General features: G+C 35.7%; 1 protein-coding gene across 5 annotated transcripts in view; it reads right to left on the bottom strand.

The window, feature by feature from the left end:
• Positions 1-593: 593 nt before the first annotated feature.
• Positions 594-24731, bottom strand: part of LNPK (lunapark, ER junction formation factor) — a 113783-nt gene continuing 89645 nt past the window's right edge. For 3 of the 5 annotated variants that reach the window (XM_004375485.2, XM_023730547.1, XM_023730550.1), the window contains one exon: positions 17094-18554. In XM_004375485.2, coding sequence (XP_004375542.1) covers positions 18313-18554 — 242 coding nt within the window. In that variant the 3' untranslated portion in view covers positions 17094-18312. Of the gene's footprint in view, positions 703-17093; positions 18555-23838; positions 23922-24731 lie in introns of those variants that run through there. The other 2 variants (XR_002823963.1, XM_023730548.1) reach the window with 2 other exon arrangements.

Below are 24731 nucleotides of genomic sequence, written 5' to 3'. Positions count from 1 at the left end.
GGATCTTATAGTCTTCAACTCCAACCCTAACAATGCTGAATTATCTCTACTATCATTTAGCCCAGGAGAAGCAGCCCTGAGGGATCAGAAGTGACAAAACCCAGGAGTTTGTTACTCTAAATGTAATTATTTTCTATTTGAAAAACATAGCAGTTAAAATATAAACAATGTTTTGCATGTTTGCCTTTTAAAAAGTTTTCTTCCCCTCAAGGTGGTCTTTCTCCACCACTGTCCTTGAAGACCCCTGAGTCTACTGAGGCGGCTCTCAATGTCCAGGAGACGAGTTCGTTTGAAGACTCTTAATATTTTCAGAAATGTTACCACTCTAGAGCACCTCCAAAATCTTCGTTTTACATACTCCCTGGGAAGTTATACAACATAATGATTACAAAGCAATCTCCTGAGTTTCCCAGAAAATAGATAAATACATCTGATTTGGAAAGTCTTACATCAACAAGATTGTGCAAATATTATTTGTACTGGTTATTTCTTAAATAAATAAAGCTCCAGAAGGTATTTTTAAAACAAAGTTCCAAAGGATACAAACAGAAATGTGACGTGTGTGGCACGGCTGTTTCACTTCCACTGTTTTACTGTTTCATATTCTGAGCCAACAGAGAGGCTATTTTCCCCCAAGGGTTCAGGAGGGCATACTATTCCATTTCTTCAGAAAATTGTTTCTCAGGATTTCAATCTTCTTAGCTGGAGATGACAAAACATAATATCAGAAACACTTATGCTTTTTATCTGCTATATTTTCAAAGCATAAATAAAAGCTCGGTATACATTTAAGACAGGTAGATTCAAACTGAAAGATAAATCACATACATACTGCAAAATAGTTTTATATAAGAAAATTTTGATTTTAAAATGTTTAAGAGAATATCAATATAAAAACTAAGACCTTTAAAAATATTTTGCATTGTCTCTTATTTTAATCAGGTAGCATTCAATTTTCTAACTCTTGCAGCTAATTGGACAAGGGATAAAAAATTAAATTGGATTTTTAGAAAAAGGCATTCAAATGGGCACATTCAACTACGGCTTTTTTTTTTTTCTATTTCTATGCACAGTGGTGAGCACTATTTTGGTTTTCAACCTCATTACACTTCTATTCATAAAGCATCGTATAAAAACTTTAAACCTCAAATGTTTTAAGAATAAAACAAATCATGCATCTATGAAAAGAGAGCATAATGGCCTTTTTGTAGCATGCCTAGTGCACTTCTCAACTGGTCTTGCACAGCATTAGCTGAGCAATTTCCATTAGCATTAATATGCTCTTAAGTTTCTACTGTCTTATCATTTAAGCAATAATTTGAGGATCAATTCAATTTCATGGGAATTTCACTATTCCAGGCCAGCTTTGCAGCTTTGTGGCTTTGTGACATAGAGAATTTTAGTTCTTGAAATCACTTAACACTTCCATGGTCTTTCGTAGAGTAAACATATACAACACACACACCGAAACGTCATTAAACTAACTTCATAGATGAAAGAAGTTACTAAATAAGGTAGCTTCTGAGGCATGGATACTCATCAGTCTCCCACCCTTTTTCTCTCAGTTCCCATCTTGTTTGCAGACACCACAGCCCAGCAAAAATATCAGGGTTGGTCCCTTAAGGAACTGAAGGGACACTTAAAGAATACTTGAAGGAGCCCTAGTGGCACAGTGGTTTATGCACTTGGCTACTAACCAGAAAGTTGTAGGTTCAAACCCACCAGCTGCTCCATGGGTGGAAGATGTGGCAGTCTGCTTCTGTAAAGATTACAGCCTTGGAAACCCTATGTGGGCAGTTCTACTCTGTCCTATAGTGTCACTATGAGTCAGAATCAACTTGACAGCAACAGGTTTTAAAGAATACGTGAGTCTCCATTTCATCGTCTTGTTGTCTTGGGCTAAAGATTTGCCTCTAGAAGATCTCTGGTGAGACACCAATTTCTGATCCGGGAGAGTTAACAGCGTTCCCTGAATGTAGTAAGTGTTCAATATATGCCTATTGAGTTGCAATAGCATCCGTGAGATTATGTCCGTGTGAACTAATTTGCCCAACTAGTGAGGCGAAGAAGAGTCAGAAGACAGACTGAGAGTCCTAAGTGCTGGGTGGGAGGCAGAGGAGGAATTGGAAGACCAAAATCCTACCAGAAAATTCAGCGTTCTTCTGTAACTGAAAAAGGTTTAGAAAGGGGCTTCACTGTGTGCTGAGCAAACTATCTTCTCAACACCAGATTATTTCTAGTAGTTGCAAGAAGGTTCAGAGAAGTCACCATTATATGCTTAGGCAGCATTTTATATATTCTCATTCACTGCAAGTGGGAAAGGCCTGTGGAATAAGAGCATTGTACTAGGACTGATGTGACTTGGGAATTCTGAACTTTGACACTAATGAACCCACAAAATTTTCAGCAAGTCTCTGTGCTGCTCCTTGAACTTCTAACCATTATGTTGTTTATAGATGATTCTGTTCCAACCTTGGTTTAGCTTTCTAGATGAGGATCAGTTATAACAGCATATAACATGCATTAAGAAAATTAAATACAGGCTCTGCTCCTATAAGAAATGTATGTTTCAAAACATACTTGCATTCTGAAAAATCATAGGACTTATAGGAAAAGATGGGTTAAAAGCAGACAACTAGAAACTTAAGCAACTTTTTAACAAAAATGCCAACAAAAAGAACAAACCTAATAAAAATATTCTCTGTTTAAAGAACAAATCATGTTAACTTCCTAATTAAGAAAACGGCTATTGTAAGCGTAGGAATTTTTACCCTTTAGAAGGAGAAAATAGCTTGATAGGAGGGGTAAAATGAAGGCGTGAGGCTGTTGATTTGTGAAGACAAGAGCAAAATACAGAAAGATCAGAGGGAACCACACAAATAAACACTCTAGAGGCTATGTGCATGGCCAAACTGTTCGCAGGGTGATCATCCTTTGAACTTAATTTGACTGTCGGTTCTATAGTCTATATTCTTCCATAGCCTGCTGCATTCAGCTGTGTTCATATACTCTGCATTCATTGTTGCTTAGTGATGTAAAGTATTAATGATCTGAGCAAAATTATGTATGGTCAACATGACTTCTGAGTTATGCTGACATCATTCTCCCATTTACCAATTGCATAAGAGCTAACTTATGTTATAGAAACGTATGTTAGAACAGACTTTACTGGAAAAGTTGATACTCAACTGCAGGCACGGTATTTTTTGAGAAAATACAAGTCTGCCTGTCCTGTGTGCATTAGCTCTTTAACAGCATAAAGGCAGAAGCCTGAACCAAATAACCTCCAAGACCCAGCTAGCTCTTTCATTTTTGGAATACTTAATTCCAGAGGATCAGGAGTAATTTAATTTTTTTTAAATGATAGATAAATGACAATAAATGCAATGTTAATACTAATTGATTGGATACCATTGTCTAGTACCACAAGTAGAAAGGAATTTTCCATAAAGAAGTAATGTCTTCAAACAAGAGGGCAGTTAATCAAGTCATTCATAAGAAATGCCCATGCCTTTGGGAAGCATGTGCCCAAGGTCTATTGGGATTTATATATGCAGGATTGGATCTCTTCAATTACAGCCCTCTGAAGATAAACTTCTGATAGTCAACTTTTTCCACCCCCTGAGATTGTTCAGTTAATGCACGGCCAACAGGCTATGTCCTACTCTTTTGCTCTTCACCAAACAATTTCTCCAGGCCTCTTTCTTAGGCTCTCCTTGATGCTTAGCAGCTAGCCTTTTCAGTCTGTTTTATTCAGTACAAAATATGAAACACAAAATAAAAGCAGTAGTTGACTTCCATAACTGATTTTTGTTTTCCTTGTTGGCCCCCTTTTGCCCTATTTGAGTAGTACTGTATCTCCTTCACATTCCATTCTTAATGAGGTATTTACCTTGCATACCCAATGAGATTGTACCTTATATAATAAATTCTTTGCTCTGAGTTATGTCTGAGAGGGCAGCCTATTCAGCTATTAAAAGGATTAACCTTTTAACAGAGAGTGGTCTTTACGGCTGGACACAACTTTCATACTAAGCTTGCAATTACTTAAAGATGTCACCACAGCATACAGAGGTGTTTGCATTTACATACACTATTTGATCAGCCTTGCAAATAACTGCTCACTAACTTCGCAAAATAGGTAGTAAAGAATGCCAATTTGTTAATGCCTGTATGTTGGTCTCACTTGTGTGTGCTAATGAAATACATGTGTGCTAATAATGCAAAATGGGCAATAAAGAAAAACTATTTTTGGTGCATTTGTATTGCTATCAATGATATATGCTGATGAAATACATGCAGCTGTAGTCACTATGGACTTTTCAAACTTCTTTTTAAGCAATAATTGTTCTTCTTTCCTCACCAAACTTCTTACCATAACTGATAACATCAACTATTTTAATTTCAGCTTACTATAGTGTCAGCCCGAAACCCTGGTGGCATAGTGGGTAAGTGCTACGGCTGCTAACCGAAAGGTCGGCAGTTTGAATCCACCAGGCGCTCCTTGGAAACTCTATGGGGTAGTTCTACTCCGTTCTATGGGGTCGCTATGAGTCAGAATCGACCCAAAGACAAGAGGCTTGGTTTTTTGGTTTTTTTATAGTGTCAGCCCAGGTGGGAAGCAACAACAAGCAGAGAAATGGCTAAAAGTCTGGAAACAGAAAAGAGAGGAGGGAGAAGCAAAAGGTTTCTCCAAATGTCCACCATTTGGACAATAAGCTTGGTTTTGCTTCATTAATGGGGTGGAAATGGGGTTGAAGGGGGAGATCTTTGAAAATTTGGGAAAATTTTTTTAGTTATTTATTAAGGTTAATATGGTCATTGCATTTGAAGGTAATATTAAAAATAATTTTTGTAACTTTTTTTCCTAAAATCCAGTTGACTTTTGTATTATGGCACATCTTGTGCCCAGATTCTCATGAACATCATCACCTAGTCTGCTTGATTAAATGTTCTACTGACCTATGAAAGGATCTCTGTTTATAGTGGTATCAGAGGCGCTGGGAGAGCAGCTTTCTTAAGTCAAACAGATTGGTCTGTATTCTCAGGAAAGATGTAATTGAAAGGAGAATCTCCTCCTGTATATAAACCATCTCTCCCATCTCCACCGTAAAAACCCCAGGAAAATTAAGCTTATTTACTAACGCTTTGGAGCCAATGGATTATTTCTAGAGAATTCAAATATTTATTGAGAGCCTACCATCTGCCAGGTACTGGGAATATAACGGGGAGCAAAGCACTCAGAAATTTCTGGCAACCTGGATGTTACTTTCTACTGGAGGCAAAGGGGGACGGTAAACAAAATAAAGAAGTAAAATACACAGTATGTTAAATGGTGATAACATTGCTACTGAGTGTTAGTGATAACGGAGAAGTTAGGTCGATTTAGTGGAAGACAGAAGCAAGAAAGGGGGATGCGAGATGTTGTCAAGAAGATGTGGTTAGGGTAGGCAAGGTGGCATTTGAGTAAAGACCTGGGGGGTAGGAGGACATGCCAAGCAGATATGTTTCAGGCAGAGGGAACATCAGGAGAAAAGGCTCCCCATGAGAACTAGCACACGAGAGTGCCAAGCTGACTGAAATTGGCCTTGACTTACACTGTACTGAATAAACATTTAAAATGACTCGACAGCACCAGGTTGCAGTTGTTTTTTTTTTTTTAGTATTTCTATAAACTCTTACATATACAACAAAAACCCGTTGCTGTCAAGGTGATTCCAACTCATAGTGACCCATAGGACAGAGTAGAACTGCCCCATAGGGTTTCTGAGGAGCAGCTGGTGGATTCAAACTGCTGACCTTTTGGTTAGCAGTCATAGCTCTTAACCACTTTGCCACCAGGGCTACACATATACTGTAAATGTACCTAAATTCTAATCTTCTAAATAGTGAAATTCATTCAAGTTTCTATGACAAAATGTTGTTGTTGTTAGGTGCTGTCAAGTCAGTTCCAACTCAACGCGACCTTATGTGCAACAGAACGAAAAGCTGCCTGGTCCTGCACCATCCTTACAATTGTTGCTATGTTTCAGCCTTGTTGCAGCCACTGTGTCAGTCCATCTCGTTGAGGGTCTTCCTCTTTTTCACTGACCCTCTGCCTTACCAAGCATGATGTCCTTCTCCAGGGACTGGTCCCTCCTGATAACTTGTCCAAAATAAGTGAGACAAAGTCTCACTACCCTCCCTTTTAAGGAGCACTCTGGCTGTACTTCTTCCGGGACAGATTTGTTCATTCTTCTGGCAGTCCATGGTATATTCAATATTCTTCACCAACACCGTAATTCAAATCCATCTATTCTTCTTCTTCAGTCTTCCTTGCTCACTGCCCACCTTTTGCATGCTTATGAGGCAATTGAAAATACCATGGCTTGGGTCAGGCACATCTTAGTCCTCAAAGTGACATCTTTATTTTTTAACACTTGAAAGACGAAACATTACAAATTCTCAATTTGTGATGCTTGACTCTGTTTTCGTTATAATTGCTATCACAAGACTATACTAGACCAAAGTGCACTAAGATGCCTTACTGCATACTGCATTGTGACCATGTCTAATGTATGTCAGAACCCAGGTTTAGGATATTATTTAAACATCCATAAAAAGCAATCTCTATCAGAACTTAGTTGTGAGATTTCAAAAAAAACATTAAGGGAACATCAAAAATTATGGTACCGTATTGAGCATAACAAAGCAACTACTTATTAGAAAACAAAACCTTTGATTCATTTCTCTTAATTAAAGGAATTAATGAGCTGTGCATGTCTATATATGTGCATATAGAGGGAGGCAGGGAAAATATGTAAATGTGTGCAGGGGCTGTCATACCGCCCCACAAGCTGAGGGCACCTTATTTAAGCTGCTGGAAGAAAAAAAATGTCTCCGAGCTTTTCAGATTCCATCTTAATTTTTAAGCTCATATCATTCATAAAGCATTCATTTATCTTCTCTAGTCCCAAAATAACAAAGACCCTTGTATTTTTACTGCTCATATAAACTCATTTTTGCCTTTAAATATTTGATTTTCTTTCCCTTTTGAAACTGAACTTAAGTCAACTGTTTCCCAAAAGACTTTGCACATATGAAAACATTCTGGAAATAACTATTAGCTTGAATTTAGATTTTTTTTTCCCTGTAGCAAGGTGATTTTCTGGAGATTATTAGTCTAGATTTTTAATTTTTTACTTTAAAAATCAGAATTGCTAAAATTGAATTCTTGGTATTCAATCTGGAAAAAACAGGCGGAAAAAACTAACGAAAAAAATTAACCCATATCCCACAACCCAAATATAATGTTAAAACTTTGCTGTATTTCTTTCCGGTCTCTTTACATAAATATGTACATATACATATACGTGTACTGGGGTATGAGTGTGTCTGTGTGTGTGTGTATTCTCACATATGGGACCAGACTGTATATACTATGTATCCTTACATAAATTTTTGTCTTAATATTAAATCATGAGCATTTTCTCACATTAAAAGTACTTCAAAACTATTTTTAAAGTATTATTTAAACACTCCTATTCTTGACCATTTTGATAATCTATTTTTTTCCTGGGTGGTGCAAACAGTTAACATGCTTGACTGCTAACTGAAAGGTTGGCAGTTTGAGTCCACCCAGAGGCGCTTCAGAAGAAAGGTCTGGCAATCTACTTCTGAAAAACCAGCCACTGAAAACCCCATGGAGCACAGTCCTACTGTGATACACATGGGGTCATTATGAATGAGAACTGACTTGACAGCACCTGGGGGTGGGGGGGAGGAAAAAAAATTTTTCTACTATCGTAATTGTGTGATGAACCTTGTTTTATAATAGAACAGGTTTTTGCCTACAGAGCAAATAAGCAAACTCAAATAAAATATATTATGAGGAAGAAATGAAGAACTATTATTAGTGGAAAGTTGAGATGAGGCATCCAAGTTCTCAGCATACATTTGACTGAGTATGAGGAAAAAACTCATTACCATTTGACAGCTGCTCAGTGGTCTGTAAAAGGTAAGTTAAAGGCTTCAAACTTCTCCCAATGGCCAGATACCCACATACTTTAGAACAGTACAGAGTGGTCAGTAATTGACTTAGGAGTTTGATCAGGACAATTCATGTGAGAGGTGCTACAGGAGGCAACCCCACACACAGATTCCCTCCCTCAGACACAGCTTTGGTTTTAAGAATGTAATGCATACATAACAATTTATAAAGCATATAAGCAAAACCTAAAAGGAAACCTAAGGAAGAGAAACTAGCTCATGTGTTACGATGGCAAATGTGGTGAAATTTGTTACTTTTTAAAGAATTTCTCTTATTGTGTTTCAGATTTCCAGTATTAAAAACCAAGAGAGAAAAAGTCAGACAAGAGAAAGGCATTTGTGAATAAGGATGAAGCTAAGTTTATGACATCATTGCATGAGTGGGGGAGGTTCCTGGGGAGGGGAGGACAATTAAAGAACAAGCTGGGGTGGTGGTAGAAATATAGTACTTATAATATCAAAATCCAGAATGATGCCTTGTGATTTCCTACAATAATGCCATCTTATTTTTAAAATTCACGTTTCTGTGGAGACAATGTGGAGTGCATTCTCAGAAATAAAATTTTCAGATCCAGAAAAATTTTACTAACCTGACAAGTTTTAACCTATTCTCGTGATCATTGATAAAACTGTCAGAAATCTGAAAACTCACAAGCCCCATGCACTGACCTATATAGTTCCATTTTTGTACAGATTTGCCACTGGCATAGCATTGCTTCTTTTTACCTGGCATTATGGCTTCTGGCCCTGGGGATACTTTGAAGAATTCTTTAATGCCCAATGAAAGAGTGTAGTGGAGATTTTATTGATTTTTTTTTTCACATCATCAATCCAAATATTACAGTAATGCTAAATAATACCTTTGACTGGGTAACTAACCCCTTAGAAGAGAGCTACAAAATCCCTGCCCTTGTGACTCATGGACCCCTTGGAACATTAGTTGAGAGCTCTGTATTCTTTCCTGAAAAACTGTGCATGCACTCATACAAAATTCTGCAGATATTTTCAAGAGGCCCTTGGACTCCCTGACTACTAGAAAAAAAGAGAAATTCACAGAGAAACAGTAAAGTGCCTGAGTGAGAGGTGCAGATGGAGATAAAGGTAGGATGGGAAGAGAGAAAGGAAGTTTCCCATTCTGGACCAGACTTGAGCCTCGACTTTTCTTATCATTTACATTTCACAGCAGCTCTGTGCACTACATTTTTTTTTTTTTAAACAGACAAGGAAACTAAGGTTTAGAGAGGTTATGTACCTGTCCCACAAGGTCATGCTGCTGGTAAATGGCAGGGCCAAAATGCAAACCTCAACTCCTGACTTTAAGTCTAATGCACTTTCCATTTGGCACTCAGTAGATGAACTTACTGCTTTTTCATCTTGGGTCTTCCTAAGATAGAAGTAAACTATTAGGCTAAAGTCATCTACTAGATGTGAACTCTCTGAGAATAGGGTCCACGCTTCATTTATTTCATATCTCTGGTGCCTCGCACATTGAAGTCATTCGTTAAAGAAGAAATGAATGAATACATGAACATACAAATGTCTGGGGCAATGATCCCACAGACAGTGGCAGAAGCTATATGCAGCTGTATGTTACCACAACATAATGTGTCGTTTGTCATCACTAAATATTCCTTTAGATGAACACTGGACATAGACTATTATTTTAAAACATTCATTGTAAAACTGTTTTGTACTGAAATAGTGTTTAATACTCTTGAAAAATAACCTATCCATGAAACAAAAAATGGATTTACATCAATCTGCCTAATATTATAAGGACAACAATTAACATCTTTGTTAGTGAACTATGGCATATTATGAAAACCAAACTCATGATGAAAATAAATGCATAAATTAGGACTATTTCTGAAGATACTTAATTTTATAAATTTTGTAACTATAACATAAATGCATTTTTTGTTTTTGCAATAATTGCTTTGAAGACGAACGCTAAAGCACCATTTCAATGTAGTAAAGGTAATTGCTGCACTTACTGCTGATGTCATGATGATATAAGACTATGTATCAAAGGTCATCCTTCTGTACTCATACATTATCAAATCTGAAAGCACAATATTTGATTCTACCAACCTTTAAACTACCCACAATGTGCGTGAAAAATAGATGGAGTTCTACCTTTGGTTTAAAAAAAAAAATGAACCCATGTTTCGGAAGCAGAAAGCAGAAAGGTCAACAAGCCAGTGGCAAGGTTGGATGCCAGAACTATGAATCTCATACTGCCTTAGCTTATCAGTGAGGTCTAGTACAATGGTCACAAGCTTAAATTGCTGTACTAATGAAGACAAAGGTCTAAAAAATTAGATAGCATAGGCCCTCTGACAGAAATAAGGACACAAATCACTCTTTAGAGACAATAAAACCTATAATGCACAAATTGAACTGTTTATGTGTCTATTGAAGGAACTGTTAAAAACAGAAGTGTCGCTGACATTTCTCTTGTTACTCATCTGGAACACAGCAGCACCAGATTTAGTTTATTAGAAGGCAAGTCATCTGCTTTCTACCGCTTTTCTTCCAACTCCAAACACACAGCACTACTGTACTGACACCCAATTGTGTAGTCTTGTGCCATCCTGACCTAAAGGGAGAGTGCGGGACATTTGTGCTTCCTTCAAACTATTGCTTACAATTGTCTGTTGGGTAAATAAATTGGTATTATCAGAATCTACTAAAACCTGAACAGCTGCTTCTCTCTCCTTTTTGGTTGGGGGTGATGGAGGAGCAGCAGGAAAGAGAAAATCCCCACTCTTTTTCAATGACTGTGGTTGTTTTAAACAAATACAATGCAATTTAATTTCACCAAATCCAATTACAACAGACTGCTTTATTGAAGAGAGGATCACATAAATATGCGAAAAGAATCCAGGTCTTCAAAAACAAAGCTGAAAGCATGCTAGAAAGGAACAGAATGATCCACAACATCCACCCAAAAGCATGTTTCAAACCATGTAAATTTTATTTCAGCCTCAGTTTAGATTATTTTATAAAATTCACAGCATCCTATTCTGAAAATCCATGTATGCCTTGGCTACGTGAACACTCATAATTGAGACTAAATGTTCAACCCAAATAGATTCTCAATTCCTTTTTGTTGCTAGGAAAAATTTTAAACAGAAAGAAACCACTGTACTTTAATAAAATATGTCAACTCTTGGCAGGTAGGCAAAGCCTTTAGAATTCTTGCTACAGACAATAAGGTACAAGTGGCCAGTTTCATGTTTAAAAATAAACAATGAACATCTAATTCATAAAACATACCACACTGAAGCAATTTGTAATTATACTAGCCATGTACAATAAACATTTCCTTTAAATGTTTTTTGAAGCAAGTACTCAACTTTAAAGCCTGAATTCCTACTGCTTATATACTGAAAAAAAAGTCTTAAATTATATTGCATGTGTGTGTGTATGTGTGTGTGTTCCCAGGCCCCACCAGATATAGATATCAAAAAAGGAGTAACTTAATTCAGCAAATTCCTAACTTAATGTCAGTTAGTTACAACATTAAATGTGTCAGAAATAAGGTAATAAATAAAAATCAACATAAAAACAAAAACTAATATTTTTAAATTCCCCATTCCATAGATTAGTAAAACATGGGGTCAGGTATCTTTAAAATGAAAGTTTGTTAAACAAAGCTATTTTATGTACAATTTAGAAAACTTACCCAATCATAGATTCATGTGAATGAGGGAGGAGCCCCTGCACTGTAATCCCACCCTAGCACATAGGCTCTTAGGTCATCTCCAGTTCAGCTCATTAATGGTTATTGAGCATCTCCTGTATCAGGCACTGAGTACAATAAATGACGCCTTCCACCTTCAGTGCACTCGCAGTTTCCACATTCTTATATCTTGAGCTAGTCCTTCTCACTTTCTAACCCAAATTCCTTTTTCTGTAGGAGTTTCAGGTAGAAGTAGCACGCCAACCACTGGTGCTGACAAAGTCAGGTCTATCTATAAAGAACGGGAGCCTCCTGCCACCACTTATTTACATGAATCCATGCTCTATTCACACATGCAGCAGGTTTTTGTTTCATTTTGTTCTTTCTGTTTGTGGAGAGCAAGAGCGAGAACATAAAAATTGAGAAACATGGCCTCTCTTTCGTGTTTAGTCAGATGAGGGAAGCATACACAACAAATAACAAGCGATCAGGAGATTACAAATTAGATATGGTATATGAAGTACAATGGGAACTGAAAGCAATTAACTGCTTAGGAAAGCTGATGAAGACTGCAGATGAAGCTGGGTCTTAGAGAGGTGAGAGTTTAACAAGAACAGCATCATGTAAGAGTAGTTCATGGCACTTCTCAGAAGTATGAAATACTTATTTGTCGCCGGAGCAGAAGGGGGAATAGTGGGAGATAAGGCTGGAAAAGTGATATAGATTCTACAGGGCAGCCTTGCAAGCTGTCTAAGGAATCTGTTATACATAAATGAGCCTTAGAATATTTTTAAATGTTAGTGTTTTAGAAAGTACCAACAGCTATGTGGACGACAGATTGAAAAAGGGCAGAACAGCCGTTTGCAATTTGCCTAGATTGTAAGAACAAGTTATCTGGCCCTTTCCCTACCCATTAATTCAAAGAATTTGAGATCTGCAAAATTCCCCACAATACAAAAGCTGTACTAAGACCATCAATATTCCCCATTCTTAGTATGTGTGTTGCCTATTCAATATTAAGTGCCTTCTATATGCCAGACACTGGGAATAAAATGATGAGCAAAAGCAGATATGGTCCTGCTTCAAGGAGTTCAGTCTGGTTTGGGAGACATCATGAAAGAATTTCAGGGGAAGGGTGTGTGAACAAAGAGTCTGACAAGTCTTAGGTTAAGAGAAGGCTGCCACAAGTAACATCTGAGTTATCACAAAAATGTAAAAGAAACCAAAAGGAGCATTAGCCTGTTTCTTTCAGCTACCAAAGAATGAAGGGGCTCAGAGGTAATAAAAAGAGCAAGGCTTTTAAGATCCTAGGTTCAAATTCCACTTACAACATCCATAAACTAAGTAGTCTCAGGGAATTAACTTAATCCCTGCTCGATAGGATTCTATCCCCTCACATGGTTGTCGTGAGAACGTTAGGAGAATGTTTGACAGTACCTAGAGCACAGTGCCTGATCAAGAGTAGGTATTCAAAAAATGTTCATTTGATTCCCCACTTTCTTCCCCCTTTAAAATCAGACTAAGATAAAAAATATTTATTTTCACAAAAATAAATGATTTTTCCCAGTTTTCCTAAATTGAGTGCCAAGGATCTGGTAAAAGTCTTTGGCAGCTGGAAATCTGGCCTAGTCTCATAGAATCCTGGAATAGGAACTTCAAAATCTAATTTATGAGGGAGATTTTTTAGAACACTTTTTAATCTTCCCAGAGTACTTCCATTCTTCTATCCATTTTGCTGCCAAAGGAAAAATGGAAGGCATAAATACTTAAGAGACAGAAATGCATAAAACAGAAAATCTAAGTTTTAAAAAGCATTAAATAATGCAAAACTATCTAAGTGGATAGTGTTTTCTTTTTATAAAGTCCATGAGTAATAGAAATTAAATGGCACATAACAGGACCTCTGGAGGTAAAAGAACAGCAATTAAATAGAATCTAAGTTTCACACAAAGGCAAACTGATAAAAGGCAATTTGGGGAGACTTACTATCTAGCAAATTCGGTGATTTTCAAAAAGGCTTCTTTAAAAAGTATTTAAAGTAAAAAATGTAGACTAGTTTCCGAGGAGGAAAGAAATTAGGCTGAGACAAAATGAATAGTTATGGATTGATAGAACTTAGTAACGTTTTAATTCTGTACTCATTTTAATTTTTATTCTTATTTGTATTCTAACAAATGTACTTGGGTTCTGAGAAGTCTGGGAGATTAAAAAGAACTGCATATTCAAGCACAGAAAACATTAGTATAGCTACATTAAAAGTGGAGGTGGTGGGGATGGCAGTAGTTGTGGCGAGAGAAGATGCTAGAGGTAACAAGGAGCAAAATTACACAGGGCCTTGCAGGTCTTATTTAAAAATGTGGCTTCATCCCAAGAATGATGAGGAGTCATTAAAGGATTTAAGCAATGGCGTGGCATGGTAATTTTTCATTTTTGAAAACTCACTGAGGCTGCAGTACAGAGAATGGACAGCAAATGGGAAAGATTAGAGACAGGGAAACCAGCGAAGAGACAGCTCCATAATCTGAGATGAAGGAGGCCCAAATTAGAAGGCAGCTGAAGAGTAAATAAGAGTAAGATCTCAAGAGAAAGAAGGAAACTCAAGAACTAGAGAAGGAACCAGACAAAAGGACTAATTGTCTCCATGAACCATGCCTTCTGTACCTTGACACCAGAAGAATTAGATGGTGTCACTACCACTACCGAACATTCTGATCTGGGTCACAATAGGTGGATTCTGAAAAGGAGAAAAATGTGGAACAGAACTTCAAATTCTCCAAGAATCTAGACTTACTTGACCCATTGAGACTGGAAGAATCTCCCGCCCTGAGATACTCTTTAAACCTTGAACCAAAACGATCCCCTGAAGTCACCTTTTAATCAAATAGCAGGTTAGCTTGAAAAGTAAAAAAAAAAAAAAAAAATCACCCTTGAGTACTGTGCTCTTTTAAAAAATTATCTATATGAGACCAAATGGACAAGTACTCAAAAGCATAGATGAGAAAGTTGAGGGGGGCAGTGAGACTAAGTCAATCGGAATGGAATTAGAAGGGAAATAATGAAAATGTTGACACAATGTTAAGAATATAATCAGTGTCATTGAATATTATGTGTAGAAATTGTTGAATGGGAACCTGTTTTGCTGTGTAGACTTTCACTAAAAATAAAACAAGATATTAAATTTAAAAAAAAAAAAGTAAGGCCTCTGAAGTCATTTGCCTGAATTCAAATCCCAGATTTTCCACTTGCCAGATATATAACTTTGGGCAAGTTGTTTACTCTCTCTACGCCTCAGTTTTCTATAATCCAGAGATAAAATTCCTCAGAGGATTGTTGACAAAGAACAAATAACATACGTATAGTAGTTAGCATGTTGCCTGGCACAGAGTAAGAATGCAAACACTTATTATCATTATTAATGTAGTGTTAATGAGATGGAGAAATGAGAATATAACTGGAAGATATTTAGGAGACAAGAAATGACAGTTTGAATACAGGCAAAAGGGGAAAGGGATCAGCAGACAGACTCATTTCTGGCTTGGATAGTGGTGCTACTTGCTGAGATGAGAAACACAGAAGTAGGTCTGAAGACAGTGTTCACTCTTGAATACACTGATTGTGAAGGACAATCCAGTAGGTGGGTAAATACAGAGCTATGAAGTGAAGGAAACAGGTCAAGACTGCAGATCTGAGTACCGGCGACACGGATGTAATTAAACCCCTAACGGTTGGTGAGACCCTCCCGCCCCGCTCCAGAGAGAGACTATGTAGAGTGAAGAAATGATGACACTAGGTAGAATCAAAGGAACCCCATCACTTAAGGGATGGGCAGGAGAAGAGAAGCCTGCAAAAGACACGGAGAGTGAAGATAAGAGAACAAAGTGCAAGATCCCAAAAGTCAAAAGGAAAAGTGTTTCAAACAAAAGGGAGTGTTTGACAATGTCTATGCTGCCAAGCAGCTAAATAAGTTAGGGAGTGAGAATTTTCACTGGATTTAGCAACAAAGTTATTCACTTGCATAATAAAAATGTGTCAGGCATTGAGCACTGGAGACACAGAGGTGAATAAGACAGTTAACAAAATACTCACAAATTGTGATAAGGACCATCAGCAGAGATAGAGTGGCATGATAGAGAGTAACAGGCAGAAGCCAGCTTTAGATAGGGAGCTCTGGACGGCATCTCTCTGATGGAAAATTTAAGTTGAAACCTAAGGCAGGAAAAGGCTTAGCATAGCATGGTCGGAGAATTTAAAGGAGCCCCATGTGGCTACAGCACAATGGTCGAGGAGGGATGAAGAGACAGAAGTCAGACCAATGTTTGTAGATCACACTGAGGGAATAGTGAGAAGAGTTTAGATGATGGCCCTTTGAGCATTCCTAAGTAGGGAAGTAAAGACCACTCTGGCCAACAGTACCTAATAGATTGATATTCCTCATTTATACTAGTCTTAATAATCAGAAATGGGATATTTTACTATTCTTTCAAGCATTAAGTGTTTATTACAAAGGTATCAGAATAAATTTTTCCATTTTAAAGGATACTATACCATTACAGTATGTTACCTATTGCATTGTTTCTACTAATCTCCTTTTTTAACCTTCCTCCATATTTCTTTCAAAGATATTTCTCACAATATCTGCTTGATTCTGTCATTAAACTATATTTCTCTGAAGTATTCATTTTCAAGCAATGTACATCCGAATTTGAATGTTTTACAAGAAGACTCTGCAAGGTGTTAGCAAAATGTATACGGGCCAATAACTGATGAAATGCATCAAAAAAAAACTACATGACATAAGAGTTTCAGTTTCCTATTTCCTTAATCTATGTATTTACATACGTACATATGATAGAGAAAAGTTGCCAGAGCACTGTACGTCGGTGCAGAAAATTTTAGCTTGGTTTTGAGCAGCTGAATTATATGCTCCTATTGTTTAATTTCTTTATCTTCAAGTGGAAGAATTTATGGCTTTTTCATATTTCACAAGGCTATCAATAATACCCACCACTACTACCTACTTAATATCTATTATCAGGCAGTGAGCTAGGCAGATTATATAAATTATTTTTAATCTTCCCAATATCCCTGAAAAGTAGTCATTATTCTCCCCATTTTATAGATGAGAAAACAGTCAGTCTCAGAAAGTTGGGTGACTTGCACAAGACCGCTGAGCTGGAATTTAAGTCCAGCTCTGTATGCTCTAAAATTCTAGTCACTATACCATGATGTCTCAGATGATTTACAGATTGGATTCCTTAAAAATATCTGTCAACTGCAAGACATTAAACCATAAAGATATATTTTTAAATGATTAAGAATGAACTGTGTACAACTTAGAAATATCAGCCATACATACCATTCATACATATTCCTTCCTTTGGCATAACTTGATTTCATTTTTTTTTTTTTAATAATGGAGAAGAGAGATAAAATGAAGCTCTAAAAGATAACCACGCTGTATCTGAGATCCAAAAATTACTATTCTGGGTCAAAATTTTTTCCCAATTGATCCTTAGAACACATATTAAATCAAATGAACTACCAGCCACTGACTGCCTATTCTCACAAAACATATTTGCCTCTCAAAGTTAAAAGCTACAAATGGCCCAAAGTGTTCCTGACTTAAAAACAAAACAAAACTTAACCTCTGATTAGAACGTCTAAATAGCACTACTTCTATGAATTTGAAAGACAACAAATCTGAATATAAGCATAATAATATGTTCTAAGCAGAATCTATAGATTTATTGTATTGTGGGCTCCGCTACTAAGATTTTTCAGGAATTCAAGTCATCCACCAAGATACTGTTTGAAAAGGTCTAGATAAAATAAACTGCAGCCAGATCATTTTTATTTTCCTTAACAAAATACATACAAGAGCATAATATTCACTTATATATCATCATTTTACAAATATAAATAATGTTCAGAATTCAAGTACAGTCAAGTGCAGAGATATTTCCTATTTGTTAATATGTAAACATACCCTAATTATATATATCATGTGCCTTGGCCCAGCTGCAAAATAAGTAACATCAAAAAGAAACACTGCACTTGACTGTTCAGTTGCATTCTTACTCGAAATTCGTACCAATGCCTATGTAGTTACACTTACAACTTTCATACCGCTTAATGAAAATGCCTAAATAGTCACTTTTTCCCCCCTGGCAAATAACTCAGGTTAAAACTCTATCCATTTTTTAATGATGAGGTGTTCAAAATCTTAATTGAGTTTCATTCCTTAAATCAAACACTATTAGAGAAGTTATTCCTAAACAAAGAGCTTCCTATGTCAAAATGGATATTATTTACAGGCATACATACAGAAAACAGGGATGCCCTCATATTTGTTTACTTTTAGAACAGACAAAAGATATCTAAAAGTTGTCTACAAAGGATGTTACCTTGCTGATATCACTTGTTTTCAATTTTAATACCCAGTAGATACAGCTTTGACACTAAAGTAGCTAGGCAATCTAAACTCGAATGGTATCAAGCATATCCTTAGAGGAAAAAAAAAAAAAAGAAACCACCACCTGAAAAGCAGTAACTGACATCAACAAGACTACAAATATTCAGTTGAAGGCACATGGAAGCATTTACTCCTTTGCCATCAATGATTCTCCACTTAGTTCAGGATCAGGAAGAGAATCAACACTGGGAACTGCTGATTTGGCTTCATTCACTGAGGTTTCCTCATTCTCAGTCCCTTCTGGTTTTTCCTCTGGTTCCTCTGTGCCAGGTGCTTTTTCACTCACTTGGTTTGTCTGCTCTGTAGCTGATATTTTGTCATCAATTTGCTCTGTACTATTATCAAGAACATCTTGTTCTTCTAAAGATTCTGAAAAGATAAAGATTCAGGACTTTAGAAATATCCAAATGTTAAAACTAAATAAGGCAAGCAAAAGATAAAAACCCACAAAAACTAAGAAACAGTAGACTGACCTAACATTCTCAAAATCTTTTAAAACATATAATTAGCTTCCTATAGCATACCATATATGAGTTGGTATGAAGAAAAAATACCAATTTGAGGGAAACAAACCCTTAAATATACTTTTACCTAGAGCCTCATATTTTCATACAAAAGTTACTGAAATGCATTTGAAAGCTGAAATGTCCAGAAATCAAAGATCCAACAGAATTATGTGTTATAAGACAACCGCCCAGCAAACAAAGCAAATGTATTCATTCCTTCATTCCAGATTACATTTCCTAAAGAAACTGCCTCCCTTGAGCACAGGAAACTCTGTGAACAGTGAAGGTACTTTGTGTGTGTGTGTGCACGTACATGCGTGTGTACCGGAGATGCTATTTCCCACACTGATGTAATCTCTAAGATCCAAGAATTGGGGAAGTAAAATCCACATTTTCCTAAAAGCATGATAAGTTTCCCCTTACCCCTCTGCAAGACACCTCAGTCTTTAAACCTCTGGGTCAGAATATGCTACATACCTAGAATGCTAGGAAGACAAAGGGAAGAGTTTTTTTCTCCCGTCTCCATAGTAGATGGGTCTAGTCCCTCCCTGAGAATTTAAACTTTAACTCTTTGAGTTCTATTAAATTTAATTCCCCTAATGATCATTTAATAATAGCAGTTTCATTAAATAAACTCCCTTTAATTCTTTAAATTTTAAAGACTAGGGGAGGGATTACAGGAGCAGACAAAAATAAAAATCTAGCTTTGAGGTGGTTATTGTTTTGTTTTTGTAATAAATAGCAGTTAATATTCTTGCTAGGGGAAATATGGTTAAACCACATCAGCTAAACTAAAAATCAGATTTTCCTATCCTTATAGAAGATTCCTTATAACATAATACAAATGTTACTGATTCAAAAACTCTTGAGCTTACATTTGTAACAAGTTTTAGTTGAGTGCCCGGCATAGTACAGACCAGAATTTTGCAAAAATAAAAAATATATATATTAGTTTTGTAAAAAAAATTAAATGACATATTCACATATGTTAACATGGAGGTCTTACAAATTAATAGTGTTACCATACTAGCTTTAATAAATAGAAATCATTTATATATCACATATTCTATACCAAGGCCTTAGAAATATTTTAAAAGAATAACTTCCTTAAACAGATACCTTGGACTCCGATTTACAGCATTAATTACAAGTATCTTCCCATTTTTCTATATAAAATGAAAGACTCAAACTCCACAGTTAGGAACATCCACATTAATAAGGTTTTACTGTACGAAAACTTTGCATGATTAGGAAAAGCAGTGAGGAGTGTTCACAAATCATGATACTTTTGCTAAATGTCATAAAAATCCTATTTGTTTCTTAACAAGGAACTTAAAATGGCATTGCTGCATCACTTTGAATTTTGTAAAAATCCAAGGCAGAAAGGGGGTAGGTCATTCAAGTTTTGCTAGTTGAATGTTCCAGTGCACAAAGGAAAAGCAGAAATTGCAACGGAAACTCAATGGACATGTACAGATCATTTCTGCTACAAGAGCAAGCAAGTTCTTCAGTGGAACACTTCAGGAGCCACTAGCCATTCATAATTCTACCCTTATCCAGAGTAAAATTTTCAGTCAGTTTTCCACAATTTTCTGGCCATCAAGCAACACTTACTTGCTAAGAGCTTTATAATTTGTTATAGTTTAGTAAGCCTTCTCCAACAAACCAATAAAGCTACAAGCAATGAAAAAACAAAATACTCAGAAACCAAGACTCAACTCACCAACTTATTTAAGTGAACATGGGCCCACACCGTTTATCATATTCTGACAGACTGCCTCACCACTATACTGAAACAGGTGTCAAGATGCATGGCTTATCATATTAAAGCTTTGTGGCATTATTATTTTCAGAAATACACACATTACTCGTCAAAACCAATTTAATTCAATGATTCTGGGGTCCATAAAGTAGTAATTAATACAATAAGAAGAATTAAAATACTGAAATTTTTAAATGTCTGTTAATACATGAATTTTAAAAAAATGCCAGTGAACCATGTACTATCATAATTAAAAAGCAACATGATATACAAAGTTTGCAAGTCAATATTGTATTGTATTTCAGGAAGTACATGGAAGAGTAAAAAATTTTTAAAAAAATAGTGAAATGATGAGTGAGAGTTTAAAATAATCCTCCAGGTTAGTTTGCAGAATACTGTAGTAAATCTTAGTAGCAGTAACACTACAAAAAACTGACATGGGACACAGTGCCTTTAATGCAGACATTTGCTAGTCTAAATGAGATTGATATTTGAGGTTTAGATGTCAATGTCATTTTGTGAAAAGTTATCCAAACAAGACCTAAATGAGCTAGGTATGCAAGATTAACAGAGAATTACATACCAGTTTAATAACTAAACCACAGAGCTTTATAATAAAATTCTTTAATGTATCCCAAAAGTACTTGTTTTATTTCTATGGCAGAGCATCATTTGCCTATTCTAATAAAAACAGTACATTTTTCTGGTGAAGCTATGGTTTAAAATATCTTGGTGATATACAATACATTTAAGAAGATGTTAACATTTGGACATAAAATACTAAAAGAGAAACTAGCCCTTGTGCTCACACTAATTAAAACGGGTCTCTTTTCCCTGCACAGCACCAGTTTAAGACTAAGATATGAAACAAAGTTACCTGAATGACCTAATTTCATCTGTAAGAAAATATTTTAAAATCAACTTTGGCATTTGTAATGCCAAGAAAGCAATATACCACAATGTAATAAAACGAAAATGATCCATGGAATTTGTTCCTTTTCCCATCCTAATATTCTTGAGAGAGAAGCTTTTTCTACCAAATAGTAAAAATTGGCTTCCAGTTGTTTGGGCAAAGCCTCAGCTGGACAGCTCAAACTCATAAAACTGACTGTAATTGTATAATGAATACCACTGCCTCACCTATAAACCACACACATGCAAAAAACATGTAATAATATCACCTTACCTTTAGGTTTTTATTCTATCACTTGAATGAATTATTTCCTAAGAAAATTAAAGAACAGTCTAGCAAAACAACTTCATATATTTCCACAGAAAAATCACGTTAATGATTTATGTAGTATGTCAATACTGTTGATATGTAGACTAAGCCTTTAAGAAACCTTCATATTTTGGTGAATTCATTTTTTTGCCTTGCTAACACATCAGTCAGTACCCACTATATGTGCAGACTATAAAACTTACCCGAAGGAACTTTGTGAAATTAAAATTGACAATTTGTCTTTGAACTTACAGATTTTAAAGAAGGCAGTTTTTACAAGATTTTCCTGCCTTAAGGAAAGTAGCCAACTTATATTTAAGGAACAAAGGCATGAATTTCATCCGAACTCAACACAAAGTCTCAAGGAATAAAATTCAATTAAACTATAACCACCTATAAGAAAATAGCTAGTATTCAACACACAGAATACTCTTTAGTTATTTACCATTGGTGTAGCAAATCAATCAGACAAGTGAGGGTTTCATTATTAGGCAGTGATCTATAACTACACTATTAGGTGAAGGTATTTTAGAAAAAGGAGTCAGAAGACCGGAAGATCTCTATATCTAAAGCAAACATACAAACACATACTACAAGCAACTTTATATTTTGGGTAAGCTGCATATAATTTAATATAAATAAAGGTATAAGCTTTTTGGACCTGGTAAATACACAAATTCAACAAAATTTACATTATCAAGTAATTCGACTTCCTAGAGCATCACAACAAACAGTACTGAAAACAGAATTTTCTCTAGTTTAACCATCTAATGATAACAGTATTTTGTTTAAAAGAAAGGAAGGAAAAGACAGCAATCAGATTACCAAGATAAACTTCACCTTATGCAAATTTTACATTCTATTTTTGATAATGCTGATTAGATGAATCATGAGTTTTATTATTAGCAAGTTATTTCCAGTGCAATAAAATCTATTTTCTACTAAAATACATATAAGAACTACACTTAGACAACTGAGCAATGAAAATACAATAGTAAAGTTCTTTAAACATTGCTAGTATATACTAACAATGGAGAAACATAGTACTCTAATGACTACCACATCTAACAAAAAGGATACTCTACATGAGGTATTTTGGAAAGTGTATTTTTTTAAAAGAGCAAAACTGATAAAACACTTTCATGTGACTTATCAGAGAGTCAAATATTACTGTGCTACAAAAGAAACTGAGACCTAAAAGCAATTCATTACTTGGGCATACTCCATCTGTTAATGCTCTCAGATAAAAAGACAATCCGTAGCCCTAATTTCTTATGTTTCTCTAATACTCTATTACCAAAGCATCTGGATATACAGTTCTAGAAAAAATTCTAGGAATTCAAATGAGCAACTAATATGAGAAATTCTTCTAGGTTTCCTTCTTTGATGAAAAACTTTTGCAAGCTTCCACATGTTTTTCTAAAAAGTGGTCCAAATTTTATAAAAACCTTGTAATTCATCCTAAAGGAAAATCTTCCAGCACCAGAATCCAGACAAAATTTAGATTGAAAAAAAATGTTGTTTTCATTAAGTCTAGATTATTCCTATAAACAGTTACTGAGTATTCATTGAAAAGAAAGTTCAGATGGAAGAAAGTTACCTGTTTTTCCACCTATAAATTCAATAATATAATCTCTACAAGTTCCTACAGCTGTTAAGGAACTATTTCAACACTTTAAAAAGTATAAAAATTAAAGTGATTTTATTTTTCAGACCCTGTTTCTAGATCATTCAAGAATTTAGAAGTCAGAAATCTAAGCCTCCAATTATACTGGCTGTTGGCACACAGAGTAGATGATTCAGATGATATGATCTTACTTAATAGTTCAATTTAATCATAGGGTATGCCACCGAAGTTCAAATCAACTGTAGCCTTCATCTGTTCATCAGAAATGCTTCCATTCATTTACTAAAGGAATCCAGCCTGGAACTGATAACTGTGTATCACAATGTTGAGACAGGAGTCTTGGAGAAAAGTTTCAGTCTTCTGGAAAGCCAAAGAAGAAAAAAGGTGCTCATAGCCATTTTGATGAATCCAAAGAGAAGTATGAGAAGCTTCCTACTCTAGAGACTATCCTAACCAAATGGAATGTTGCTTCAGTTTCTGGCACTATGAAGTTATCAGATTCTACCTCAAGTTTTGTCTTCAGCTATTAACATTACCTTATTGAGGTTGTATTTGAGCCAGTTAGACTTCATTCCAGAGATTTCAGACAGAAAATGAGACATCTGGGGTACTGCTCCTCCTAGATTAGATGAGAAGGAAAGGTAGAGCTGGGTGTGTTTGCTAACTATCCATCTTGACTTTAGCAGAAGGGATAAAGCATGGGATTTACTATCAAGATTTCTTATTTGGTTGGCTGTGTGTATGTGTGTGTGGTTTTTTTTTTTCCAGTCCCAACTACTATTGGCTTTCAAATATTCACTTTAGTTTTCAAAAGCAAGGTTACTCATGGGATGGACTTCAATTTTTCCTCTAGGTATCTTCAGTATGAAAATTCTTTAATTTTCAGTTCCAAGAGGCTGCTTTGGCAGGGCAAATGGTTTGCATGTGACAGCATGCAGCTCAGAGCATGATTCAAGCAAAAGAAAAAACTTTGACATTGTGTATGGAGTTGATGTTGCAGACTTGGAGAAGACAAATGCATTGATTCAGTGCTGCAAGTATACAGGCCTCTGTCGTGGCTATCTGTATTTAAACTCATTCTGATATTTGTTAGTAAGCCAAAAGCCAAGCCCAATTCAACACACATATGTTCGGTTAATTCTTCAAAGTAAAAACAAAAATAAACAAAAAAAGATACTCAAATTCTCACTACTACTGATATATAAAAGTTTACTGCCTCAAATATTATTGTCAGTTAAAGCAATTTTTGCAACATCCAATGCTTTTATAATGAAGAAATGAAATATACGTAAATGATAACTCTGAGAAATTAATAGGATGGATACCGACCGGGTAGATAAACTACATATACCAAGATTAGCACCAAAATATCATGGCCTGCGCCATAATTTTTTTTTTAATTTTTATTTATTTTATTTTAATTTTTTAT

This window comes from Trichechus manatus, unplaced genomic scaffold, assembly GCF_000243295.1.
Source record: "Trichechus manatus latirostris isolate Lorelei unplaced genomic scaffold, TriManLat1.0 scaffold00037, whole genome shotgun sequence".
Taxonomy (NCBI): domain Eukaryota; kingdom Metazoa; phylum Chordata; class Mammalia; order Sirenia; family Trichechidae; genus Trichechus; species Trichechus manatus.
Note: the sequence above shows the minus strand (reverse complement) of the source record. Positions and strands in the feature narration are given on the sequence as shown.